General features: G+C 47.3%; 1 protein-coding gene across 1 annotated transcript; it reads right to left on the reverse strand.

Annotated features, from left to right (window-relative positions):
* Positions 1–2,632: 2,632 nt before the first annotated feature.
* On the reverse strand, positions 2,633–4,865 carry LOC144122999 (uncharacterized). The gene is made up of 3 exons (XM_077655928.1): positions 4,733–4,865; positions 3,677–3,811; positions 2,633–3,085 (listed from the first exon to the last, which is right to left on the reverse strand). The coding sequence occupies exons 1-3, from the start codon at positions 4,760–4,762 to the stop codon at positions 2,726–2,728; spliced, it is 525 nt and encodes a 174-aa protein (XP_077512054.1). The 5' UTR covers positions 4,763–4,865; the 3' UTR covers positions 2,633–2,725.
* Between the last annotated feature and the right edge of the window lie 8,334 nt (positions 4,866–13,199).

Genomic DNA, 13,199 nt, shown 5'->3' on the forward strand with positions numbered 1-13,199 from the left:
AGTACGGAGTTATCACGTGCACTCTGGCTTAAGGTAACAGCTTAGTGGAACCATTAACGAAATACACAGGGCTCATCTTACCAGTAAGTTCTTCAGTGGTAACCAATTCTCGTTTGATGAAAATACCGGTGATTCCTGCGCTTTTCAGAACAGAATTCGAATTTCCCCGAATTTTTCTTGTGAGAGCCGGCATTCCACCAGTGACAGACCCTGATTTGAAGCACGAAATGGGGCATAACTCTGGATGTTTCTCCCAGTTCACCTGTTCTACGTGGCCGGCACTAACATTTTCCTCCTCTCTGCCATACCAAGAGGCGCAGGCATGCGATACCTTTTGAAGGGATTTCTCTAGACTTGGACACGCCGCAGCTTTGTGTCCCTTATCTCCACACTTAAAACAAGCAGCCATTCATCTGCAGGCTACGTTGCTACGGCAATCCGATGCGTCGTGGCCTACCTTCTTGCACCGGTAGCATTTCACTGAGGGCTGTGGCACTCTTCCGCTCCTGCCCCTTCTTTTGCCATGAAGCTATGAGCTGAAGCTCGCTCTTCTCTCTACATTATCCCTCATAACAGGAATCTCTTAACCTCGTTGAAATTTTCTCCCTGGTTTCACTTCGAACTTCACTGCCTCTCTTTGGGCACTTTCCTTTTCCTCAGCACCATTGCGTGCTCCCTTCCCTTCTCTGTGAGCTTCTTCTTGCGCTTTCTTAGCTACTGGAGCCAATTTTCTTTCTCTCTCGGCGGCTTCTCTAGCCATCTCTCTCTGTCTCTCTTTTTCTTTTCGTTCTCTCTCTCTCTCTGCCTTCTAATTCCTGGTTCACCCAATCCGCAATCTCGGATTCTTTCAGGCCCAGCTCACGACCCCAACTTATCAATATCTCTTAGATGCATTTTGGAATCGCAGCTGTTCAAGCCTCAAGCATAGCTCAACTCGGGGAACCGTATCCAAGCGCCTCTGCGCGGCACCTCATAATATCGCTATGCAGCTAAACACTCGTTTACGACCTCTTCGTAAATTCCTTCCGTCTCTTTCTCCGTTCTCTGAGCTTACAAAGCACCAAACGTCCTGTCGCGGACGCCAGGATATGTCACCACTTCGCGCACTTTTGCATGCGTTCCCCAGACACCCTTAGAGCGTGTGGGGTTAGCGGTCTCGGTCACAGAAGAGGATGCCCTCGACTCAGAGTGGCAAGCTGAGCCGGAGATCAGCTACCAAGTGACAAGGGGGTTGGTCGTTTGGTGCCCAGCTTTCGCCGGTCGCAAGCCAGAGAATGGGTCGGAGCCAAAAGTTCACAAAACAAAACAAAGTTTATACAGCTAAGACACGATACAAAGAAATTTACAATTACTGATACGAGCACATACAAAGTGATTCACAAATACAATGCAACTCATGCAAAGTCACAACAGAGGGAGATACATTTGAATAAAATCTTTGCACCTAAAGTGCACTAACACAGAGAGAGACCAATAATGAAAATACCAATTGTTCACCGGGCACTGCGGCAGTCCGACAACATGAGGAGCACGACGGGGCCTATCCGCAGACTGGCGCACGTTGCCTCGCTGGTCTGTCCTTGGCTGGTCGATTGATGTTCTCCCGGGAGTCGAGCGGGAACGCTTCTCCGAAGCTTAAACGGCGGCTCGGGCTAACAGACGGCGGTTGCAGCCCCTCATATATAGGCGCGGACCGCGTCTGTTTGTTCTTCGCGCCAAGGCAGGTGCGCACATACACGCAGCTTCAACCGCACAAACTCCTTCTCTTTCTTGCACGGGGCGCGCGGCCCCATTGGTCGAGCGCGGAAACCACCTTCGAGAACAATCTAGGTCATTCGCGGCACGCTGAGTCATCGGCGCAGGAGCGAAGATGGAGGGTATCTTTTGGCGTGGGCAAGGTTGCCCCCTTTCCGTCGACACCAAGGCAAAACTTCTCCAACATTCGAGAAAAATTGACGCCGCGCGTGTCTATGCTTACTTTGGCGCCGCTCCGGCGAGCAGAGTGGAAATTCACGCAACCCCCGGGGTTCTTTCCACGCAGTTTTGTGTTTTATTTTACCGCGCAGCGCCGGTTTTTTCGAAGATGCGCCGAAGTTTGTGACACCTGTATTAAATTTCCAGTAAATGTCTTACATCGGAACACTACGGAATATGCTTAATGGATATATTGCTTATGACGAAAAATACTTTTGTTTTGACAGGCGGTGCCTGACAGGGTTAAATCTTGACGGAGTAATGGAGGTGGTACACAGTCTTTAGACATCACTCAAGAAGCTATGTTAACTTTCCTCTACCCTACAGCAAGACTCATATGAAACTTCTATTGCCGTCATGAGGCCTATTTTCTGGGATGAATTACAGTGACTTACCTTGTCTCAGTATCGCATTCTCGTCTCTAGAGGTCCAAAAGAAACACCCGGTGTCTCATAGCGGTTCGTCTAGCAGGCAGGGATGTATGATCTGTTTTAGTTCTTAATAAGTATGATGATGATGCTCAGGTGTTTGCGCGAAACTAAAATTCAGAAAACACTGAAGAAAAAAAAAGAGTAGACGAATAACGAATCGTAGCTTTGAAAGTTTTATTTTCTCCTAGACAGCCAGCACTGTACACACCTAGTGGATGACCTTGAATCTATGTCTTCGAAGCCCGTTCCATTTACTCTGGAACGTCGCATGAAGCTCCGCTGCTTTCATTCACATCCGCGTCACTATGTCACATTATTTACTAGCCAGCCCAAGGCACCTGGCGACCGTATCCAAAACCGTATGTAGAGGCGGTGGTGTAGGCGCCCGAATGGTGCGACGCAGCACCAATCTGGCGATAGTGGCGACCAGCGGGAAGCGGGTTGGAGTTGAACACGGCGTCGGCACTAGCTCCGGTCTCGGTTCCTGGCTCGTTGGTGTCAATCTTGGCGCGGAATCCGCCCGCATCGGCAATATATTTGACGCGGCGGAAGATGCCATTGGCGTCCGAGTATCCGTAAGTTCCCGTCTTGGCGTTGGCGGCATCCCCTTGTTCCTTGTGGAAGGACTTGGTGCCGTACTCGTCAACATTGTCATAGCCAAAGCTGTAGGGTTGCGGTGGCTGCGTATGAAAGCATCAGGATAATATCAGTGTACTCAGTTAAGACAACTGCAAACTTGTTCGCAAAAATGGTGGGACGCACATTCCCACCTGGAATTTTAAGCCGCTGACTGAGTCATTGTGTTTAATTTTGCGCGCAATATTTAGCCCTTTGACAAGAAGCCTCACTGACCGCATGGGGGTGGCAATGGAAATTCAGAAGAGCATGCTGCTGGGCAAGTTGGCTTTTGCATAATATAAATGAAGTGGGCGCGAAACATGGACAAGGACCGAGAAGGAACACTTGTTGATTTATAAAGGCAATAAAATTATACAAAATACGTCCATTCACAAGAAACCCTTCTTGTTTAAAAGGCAAGATGCATCGACGTCTTAACGTGCGAAATGTGTGTATCTCTAAACAAACTTCACGTATCACCATCTCTGTGGTCCCTCTCTTATCACGCGCTGTATTAATTTGGTTCCTTTGTTTTTGTACTTATGCAAAGTATAAAGCGCCTTGATTAGACCTGGTGTTCTTAGAAAATACAAGCATTTCTTGCCATCGGTGGGCAGCTTCCAGCGTAACAATGAACAGCGTAAATGACTCACGTAGTATTGCTCTTGCCGTGCGAACGTGGCGGCGAAGGAAGGGCCGAAAGCGCCGTGATGTCCACCGCCGAATCCACCACCAAAACCGAACTGGCCACCGCCAAGGGCGATGGGTACCATCGAGATCACAAAGGCCTGGGAATACGAGAGGCACTAATTTGTGAAATCATTGAAGGAGTCTAAACCACACACATGTCTCTATAACAGGAGGAAGAATAGATGTCGTAGGTCGATTGTATAATCCGCATTTATGCGTCACAATCATAAGCTAATCGTAAATATAATAAAAACGTGACTTCATCAATAGAAATTTTCTCTTCATGATAAGACTGTCGTGAAAGAGGCAGCTCCATTTGCGAAGATTAAAACTAATACGGTGATCATCTTCCGGAAAGAGAGAGCCAGGGACGTATACAAGGCAAAAAGTCGCATGTAGTACAGGAGTAAGATTCAGAGCTTAATTTTGTCCGGTTCCACAAGAGAGTCAATCCTACTTATCGTAGATTAACCTTTTTGCTCCTAAATACTGGAACCGATGCTGCTTAGCTTCCGTGATCACCCGCCGCGGTGGCTCAGTGGTCAGGGCACTCGACTACTGATCCGGAGTTCCCGGGTTCGAACTTGACGGTGGCGGCTGCGTTTGGTAAGGTGCCCGTATGCTGTGCGATGTCAGTGCACGTTAAGGATACCCTGGTGGTCGAAATTATTCCGAAGCCCTCCACTACGGCACCTCTTTCTTCCTTTCTTCTTTCACTCCTTCCTTTATCCCTTCCCTTACGGCGCGGTTCAGGTGTCCGCCGATATGTGAGACAGATACTGCGCCATTTCATTTCCCCGAAAACCAATTTTCATTTTTTCATACCGGGACCGAAGAAGTTGGGATATGTTTATGATGCTCTCACTTTCCAAAATAACACTCTATTATCTCTCTATTGATACCCTACTGTCTTTACCGACCTCTAGTGCTTGGAACTAGCGCACTTGTCCTGCTTCCCTTTTTGCACCCAATGAGTCAAATGTTCTGGTGATGGGTCATCTCAAGGGCGAGTCGCTCACCTGAGCAAACGAAACTGCTGCGGAGTGCATGGTGACTGCTGTCGGAGTAAACCTCTCGGAGAGCGGGGAGTGGCACTGAAACCTGCCCACACTGGTCTGTTATCTCTTGCTGCCAAGAGGTGCTGCTGCCGTTTCTGCTTCGCTGTTCCGGAGTCGTGCGGAGGACTAGAAGACACTGGTGGTTGCGAGTGACAGACAGTTGCCGAGTCAAGCGTTTTATACTCCAATCTTTCGGCCACAAGAGGGCAGCCACTGGCTTGTGGTTCATCGCAGCTCGACCTAGAACGCCAGTGCTCGCGTTTGTTTTTGCTGCTGCAACCACTGTTGCCCTCGCCAAAACACTGCACGTCTTCCTGCTTTTACCTCCTCCCTCCCATTCTGAGAAAAAAAATAAGAGCGCACCTCGAGACAAGAAAAAATGGTGGCGGATGTGTGGGCCCACCTCTTCCCGATTACCGCGTCACTTTCACACCGAGTTTCACGCCGTGGCCAGACCTGGAGGCCCCGTTCTTTCTCTGTTTCGCTCCATCTTGCAGCGCGTGCCGGGTTTCACGGCAGCGTTTACGCGGCGCCGTCTTTCTGCAGCACAAAGAATCTGCCGCCGCGGCGCATTCCACGACGCCAGACTTCGTCGCTGAGCCGGATTGCCAAATAGCGAGCGCTAACTGAACGCACCAAGCGTGCGCTCGCGTTGCATTCCCCATCGTTTCAGCCGTTAGCGTGACGCGCTTGCACGCGTAGAATGCTGCGAAAGTGTCCATTTCAATTACAGCATCTTGTTCGTTTTTTGTTGTTTCCTTGAAGCGATTTTTAACGTCAGCGTAATGTACGACTGCAGCGGACGGGCGTTGCGGCGGACATTGTAACGTTTTAATCGCGTTGCGAGAGATTTCCATCGCGCATCATGGGTGGCCAGAGTGACAGCACACTGCGGCTGAAATATGGGTAGAATGCAATTTTTTTTTTCTAGCGGCTGCTGTGTGCGATGGGTGTATCCGTCCGGTATGCCTACCGCGATATCTTTGTTATCTCACTGGGCACCTTGCACGTATTACATAGCAGACTGAAATAGAGTATTTGCAATGGGCACCTATTACCCAAGAATATAGGTAAACTCTTTGTATGTGATTCATTGTCATTACTTCAAAAATAAAACTTGATTAAAGCTGACCAGGACAAAACAATTCTGGGGGCACTTATGCTCTATATTAAGCCTCACGACAGCGCAGTGGGTTATTTCCCATATCTGCAGAATAAAAATTTCAGCTTTACATTCATGGATACATAAGAGTACTTTTAAAACTCTTGTCGCAGCGATGCAGCGATTAAGCGATGCACCACTGCCGTGTGATGGCATGCGTTCCCAGCGGTGGCCCTTGTGCGGCTGAGGATGATCTTCCCGAGCAACCAATCATTTACTTATCTGCCACCTGCATCCATGCGCAGTTCACTCACTATACGTAGGGCAGGTTGTGATGACGTCGCAATATCACGTGACCTAGGTAGCCAGCGTGCCTCCTAGGTTGCTCTCTGGGCACCACTTGCCAGAGTCGTGTTCGTATTGTTTTCCATCACAACACCGACGCCGGATTTTATACACAACGAACCCTTTTACGCTACCGCGTTAACATGGATGTTATACGAAAATTAATGGGAATACCCCAAGATCGAATAGATTTGTATAAGGTATTATTTACTCATTACTACTGAGGAAGTAGTCCCGTGCAACAAATCTCCAACACCCTCGAGGATTCCCCTATACTTCTGTCTAACACCGTTCCTACTTCGAGTTGCTCACCAGTTCGTACTCGGCCCATCATTTCATAATCATCGTCGCTAGCTTAGTTAGTAGAGCGGCTGCTCTGGACAAGCGGTGGTCCTGGGTTCGAACCTAAGACAATGAAGAATGTTTCAACTAAAAAGCTTCTGTTAAGGCTGCTGCTTTCCGTTTACAGCCGTATGGCTCTGCTTGGGTGGACGCTGATGAGTACGAACTCCTTCGTTAGAAATGTAGATATATCCTGGAACCTTGTCCTGCGCATTTCCATGTTTTATGATATGCGGCCACATTGACAATTTTTTCATCTTAAATTTTATTCCTCAAGATGCCCCAATCAATTTCCAATGATATGAAATATATATTTATGTTACTAATTATACAGTTCCAAAGATACGGCTTTTGTTTATGCCGCCTGCGCAGCTTTGTGCGGCAAACGGAAACTAAAAACATTTTGTTTGGCGCAGCAAAATAGTTGCATAATTTTAGTGGAAGTAGCTAATTTTTCATGAAAAGTTCATAATATTAAACACTCATTAATATCTACATTCATTTTGGTTCGTATTTAAGAAATAAAACGCTAAAGAGAGGTACAGGAACTTTGGAACAAGTTGATATTTATATCAGCCAACTCGCTCTGAAGTTTCGTTTGCAGGATGACGTGTATCGTTTCAACAATGCCAACAGCGGCACGCTAGGCTTAGGACTTCCTGAAGCACATTGGAATTCATCCGGGTATGCACACCAGAAAGCTTGCTGGATAAACTGATTACGAGAAAAGCGCGAAAAAAAAGATAGCGGCCACAAGAGCAAGACTAATGAGAAGCTGAGCTACAAATGGGGTCTATTTAAACACTCGTGAAATTTGCTTGACTGCATTCGTAGTAATTGCGATTTTTCATGGTTGTTCCAGTACTCACTTTTTTCATTCCTTATTAGAAACATGCCTAGGAGCACAAAAAAATGGATTTTTCCACAGCTATTCCTATAAGGCTAACTATGCAAGGAACCACAATAAGCTGAAACGTGCGAGGAGTTTTTCTCATGACTGCATTTTTTTCCAACAGCCAGCTGTATGAAAGCTACTGCTCCAGGTGATATTATTTCACAATGACAATCGATGATATTCTAGCAGTTTTCCTTTATTTCCAGACACCAAGCCTTTTTGTATATAGCTCTCAAAGCACAGTAAGGTGTGGGTGCGAGCCAGTTGGTAATGCATTGTAAGACGAAAAGCGCAAAAAAAACACACGGACGCAAAACGAAGGACAAGCGCTAACTTCCAACTGACGTTTATTAGAAACATCGAAAGATATATAGCCACATGAAAGGGGTGAAGACAGAAACTAACAATGACAGCAGCATACATAAAGTAATGTCACTCATACCCGCTCAGATATATCATCTCCATTATTGAAAGGCCGATAGATGGCGTGCTTCCGCAACCACTGCCCGTCCTATCAATCTCTAGCGCATCTAATATCTGCCTTGTGATTTGCGAAGGATGCCGGTCGATAATTACAGAGTTTCCCGCATTTGTTTCACATTGTTGGCATGTTCTCGGAAACGCTCGTTCACGCATCGTCCACTCTGGCCGACGTAAAAACGGCCGCATGTCAGTAGTATCTTATAAACGATGCCTTCAGTACAATCAACATACCTGTTGGCATGTCGTATTCTGCAGCCTGAATCTGATTCTCCCGATGGGTTCGTCAGCCTACAGAGCGTGTTTAGTTTTTTGATTGCTGAAAGCACCACGTTGATGTTCATTCTCCGGGCAATCTACTTGAGATTGTGGGACAAAGTGTGAATATACGGCAAGGCAACGACACTCTTTATCTGGTTTTTCTTTTGCAACTTTGCCACTGTCATCCCTTTGCTTCTTGAGGATGCTCTCCGTCGCAGCACAAAGTAGATGGGGGGGGGGGATAGTTGCTCGACCTTAGGAGACCAATCTGCCTCCAGAAACTGTCTCCAATTAAGTGGATGCACGACTTTTCTAGGGCATTGGACAGGCAGGTTTTCACAATGCCTCTTTTTACAAGCTTCGTGTGCGCCGAAGCAAAATGTAGCAGCGCTATCTTATCTCGCGGCTCGTATACCCGGCACACATGCGAATCTGAACAATTAAGCCTGAGGTCGAAGAACCTAAGGAACGACCCATCGGGAACACCTCGTGGGTTAAAACAAGCGGCTTTAGGCCAGCCTAAAAAATGGCTAATGTGCGCGCTACTTCCTCTTCAAAGCCGGAGATCGTTCACATTTAAAATTACTAGAAAGTCATCTACGTACAGAAAGATTCGTAATTCTTTTGAGACTCCAAGGGAGTCGGCCAAGGCCCTGTCAAGATGCGCTAAAAATATATCGCTCAAAATAGGAGCGATGCTCGACCCTATGCAAATTCCTTCTTTTTGTATGAAGACGTCATCGCACCATGTTACAGCCGTGGACTGTAGATATATAGAAACCATTTCCAGGAACCCGCCCACACTCACACCAGCTGAGTTTTGAAATCTGGCAGCCCCAAACTTAACAATGCACTCCTCGACAGACTGCAGTAGGCCTTCGTGCGGTAGGGAATAAGACAGGTCTTTTATGTCAATATAGAAAAAACTTTGCAGCACATCCCACATTGGCTATGTAAAAACTGAATGACACTTTCGCAATTACTTATCAAAAAGGGATCGTCAACATTTACGAGCTTCAGCCCCACCTGCAAAAAAGAGGCAATTGCATTTACCACGTCCCCCGCTCTGTGACAATAGCGCGCAAGGGCCAGTCAACTTTGTGCGTTTTTCGGAGAAAAATAGTTTGAGGCTATTGGCCTTGCTTTTCTCAATTTGTTTTGCGAGTGTCGTTAGCTCAAACTTATTGCACAACCTTTTTGATTGGGCTGTTATCTTTGAAAGTCGAGTATTCAAAAACGGCTTGAAAGGCGCCTCAGTCGCGTGCTTAGCCTTTTCTTTTAACAAAACGGAAGGAATCAACGCGAATTCCCCGCCCTTGTCTGCTGCGAGAACACACACATCCTGTTAGTTAAAATAGCGCTCGACACGCTTCAAAGGCAAACTGACAGATGAAAAATTGCCCCGCATTAGAACGTCCACGCCCTCCGAAATACATCGGTCACGTTCGTTGTCCGGCGCTAGCTTGGAAACTTGCCTCACCATGGAACGGAGCTCTGGTCGAGACTTCTTACGCTGCACAGCAACTTTAGCCCCAGGGAAAGTGTCCAGCGTAAGAACTCGGAAAGGTGAACGCCTTCAGCAGTGTGAACGTTACTGGTTGTCGAAGTCCCCTCTTGTGGACTGCCCCAGCAGGGGGGCGCCTGCAGCTTGCAGGCGTCGCGACGGTGATTGGCGACACCGCGGGTTCCCGAGCATCCGCAGGGACATCCCCGCAAGGGGATGATGGTGAACTGTGCATCACCACGGACCCGAGCACCCTCGCTTCGCCGTGCGTGGCATCGCCGTGTCCGGGGAAAAGGGGATCCTGGTGGTTGAGCCGATGCCGAGCGTTTGGACCCTTAAGGCCCCTTGGCGGAGGCAACACACCACTTAGGCCCCAGCTTCCTGCAGACGGCACCTCCGGCCTGACCCGACCGGGGGGAATCGGCAGTCGCCTTTTCCTATCCTCCCCTCCATCTTTTACTTTCCTATCTTCTTTCTCACAACTCTCCTATCCCCTACTCACTTCTTGGTTTCTCCTTTTTCCTGGCGGCGAGGGTTAACCTTGTGTGACGAACTACCCTGAGTTGCGTCATATTCGGTTATAGTTGCGGTGTACAGCTGACGCGGGCAGGCCTTGCTTGCAACCTTCTGTCCCGTCCCCATGTTGGGCTCCGTGGTGGGTGGCTGCCACCGCAGCCGAAAAACAACTTTTTTTTTATGGATCCCTTTCCTTCAACAAATGATCGCCCTCATAAACGAGGGCGGACCGATGCCACTACGCAGTTCCTGCAAAAAACAAAAGAAGTTTTCCCTGGGTACCATGTCGTACATAGTGAAAATCAAGATCAACCAGCTAGGAAAATGTCCTCATTCATTGTTTCTAAATCTCTTACCGACGCCCTGGGCCTTGGCTACAAGGTGACGAAGCTAGCCAGTGGCGACCTACTTCTCCAAATCCGAGACAAAGTGCAATTTTCCAAACTCCCATCCATAGTGTCCTTTGGAGACATTCCTGTATCCATTACTGCACATCGATCACTAAACACAGTGAAAGGAGTAATATCTGAACACGATTTCCTGAACCTTTCTGAAGAAGAGATGTTGGAGGGTCTGAAAGACCAGAGCGTCACCGAAGTACATCGTATTAAAATCCGAAAAGATGACAAGGAAATAGCAACAAAACACATAGTCCTGACCTTTGCCTCCAGCCAACTTCCCGAAACCATAGAAGTAGGATATCTCAAAATAAATGTAAGACCGTACATCCCAAACCCCAGACGCTGCTTCAAATGTCAAAGATTTGGCCATGGCTCACAGAGCTGTCGTGGCCGCCAAACATGCGCCAAATGTTCGTCAAAAAATCATAAATCTGTGGACTGCAGTGCTTCACCACTGTGCGCGAACTGCGAAGGGGATCACCCCGCGTACTCGAGGTCATGTCCTACCTGGAAGAGAGAGAAGGAAATAATAACAATAAAGACAAATGAAAACATAACATACCAAGAAGCTCGGAAAAGACTCCCATCAGCTTTCCAGTTCACGGCAAAAACAAATTTCGCCGATGTAGTGCGCAGGGGCGGCACACCACACCAGGCTTCGGCCACTGCCCAGGAAATGCCTGAGGCAGGGCCACCCCCGCCCCCGGCAGATGCAGCGAAGGCTGCCCTGCCACCTCTGAGCAAGGGCCCGCCGGCCCCTCAGTCGGCCGCCCGTAAGGCTTCCCCCAGTCGGGAGAAGCCCACAAACCGTACACCTGCGGGTTCACCGCGGAAGTCCAGAGCCTCTAATGAGGCGATGGACACAACTCAGAACTCGCCTTTGCTGCAGCAGAGGCACATCTCTCTGGAGCGAAAAAGAAAAAAGACCCCGGTATTGGCACCCCCAAAACCGGTACCCTAAGTTTTAACTACACTAGTCAAATATGGCGTTCCTTATACAGTGGAACTGCCGAGGACTAATAAATAACTACTCTGACATAAAAGAGCTTTTAAACACAATGTCCCCGGTGGCTTTGTGCTTACAGGAGACCAACTTAGGTCCAAAACAAAAAAATATTTTAAACAAGTACAATATCTTTCGGTGTGACCGAGAGCAAGCAAGCAAACTGTCTGGAGGTGTCGCCATTGTCATCGAGAATGGTGTGGCAACCCGCGAGATCAAACTTAAAACCAAATACGAAGCCGTCGCAGTCACCATTCTTCATTTTAAAACACTCACAATATGCACCATATATCTTGAATCACACCTAACAGTAACACTTCATGATTTAGAATCCATTTTAGAACAGCTACCGGAGCCATATCTGCTAGTTGGTGATTTTAATGCCCACTCCGGTTTTTGGGGCAGTGCACACACTGATGCAAGAGGTCGTATTTTAGAAGATTTTATTCTAAGTAATAATGTTTGCCTTCTTAACACCGGCAAAGATACATACTGCTCTCCGAGCACGGGAGAAATGAGTTGCATAGATTTGTCTTTTACTTCACCTTCTATCTTTTGTGATTTTAAATGGGATGTCATCGATAACCCATACGGCAGCGATGACCTCCCTGTATCAATAAGCCTAACATCCCCACCACTAGTCACCCCAACGAAACCACGACGGTGGAAGTTACAATTAGCCGACTGGGAACTTTTTAGAGAAAGGGCCAGCTTAGATAAAATATTTTCAGATGACCTCAGCATAGACGAACTGAATGAAGCTATCACGAACTGCATTTTAACAGCTGCACGCCTGGCAATTCCTCGGTCATCTGGAGTAGTAAACCAGAATCACAAAATTTGGTTTACACAGGAATGCAGAGATGCAAAAAAGAAACAAAACAAAGCTTGGGGAATTTTTCGTAGGTACCCAACGCACGAGAACTTAATAAGCTTTAAAAAGGCAAGAGCAAAAGCTCGATATATTCGCCGTAATGCAGAAAAAACTTCATGGCAAGGTTACGTGTCCTCAATAAACAGCTCAATTACGTCAAAACAAATGTGGGAGATGGTAAAAAAGATAAATGGCAGCTACTTCCCATTCACAGTTCCGTTTCTATCAACCCCTGGCATACAGACAAATTTAGAAGAGCAGGCAGATATTTTGGGTGAATATTTTTCTGAAGTTTCCAGTTCATCTCACTACAGAGAATTATTCCTGAAATACAAAAACGCAGCTGAAAAACAAAGACTGCCGACAAGTGGCAGTTCAAATGAGCCCGATAATAACCTACTTACAATCCAAGAAATTAATAGAGTACTGTCCGCTGGTAAGCAAACTGCACCTGGCCCAGATGAAATACATTATCAAATGCTGGCTCATCTCTCTGAACCGGCTGTGGATTCGCTTTTAAATTTTTTTAACAAAGTTTGGGTATCGGGGAAACTTCCTGAAGCCTGGAAGATGGCCGTTATTATTCCTCTATTAAAACCCGGAAAGCCCTCTACCCTTCCTAGCAGCTATAGGCCCATAGCTCTGACTAGCTGCCTAGCGAAATCTTTTGAAAGTGTATTGAAATCAGACTATCATTCGTGTTAG

This window comes from Amblyomma americanum, chromosome 3, assembly GCF_052857255.1.
Source record: "Amblyomma americanum isolate KBUSLIRL-KWMA chromosome 3, ASM5285725v1, whole genome shotgun sequence".
In the NCBI taxonomy this organism is placed as follows: Eukaryota; Metazoa; Arthropoda; class Arachnida; order Ixodida; family Ixodidae; genus Amblyomma; species Amblyomma americanum.

Excerpts from the sequence above, each read along its gene's own strand:
- LOC144122999 (XM_077655928.1), bottom strand. The coding sequence starts at position 4,762 with ATGCACTCCGCAGCAGTTTCGTTTGCTCAG. Across the intron at positions 3,812-4,732 it reads CAGCAGTTTCGTTTGCTCAG|GCCTTTGTGATCTCGATGGT; the intron begins GTGAGCGACTCG and ends TCGTATTCCCAG. Across the intron at positions 3,086-3,676 it reads CACGGCAAGAGCAATACTAC|CCACCGCAACCCTACAGCTT; the intron begins GTGAGTCATTTA and ends TTTCATACGCAG.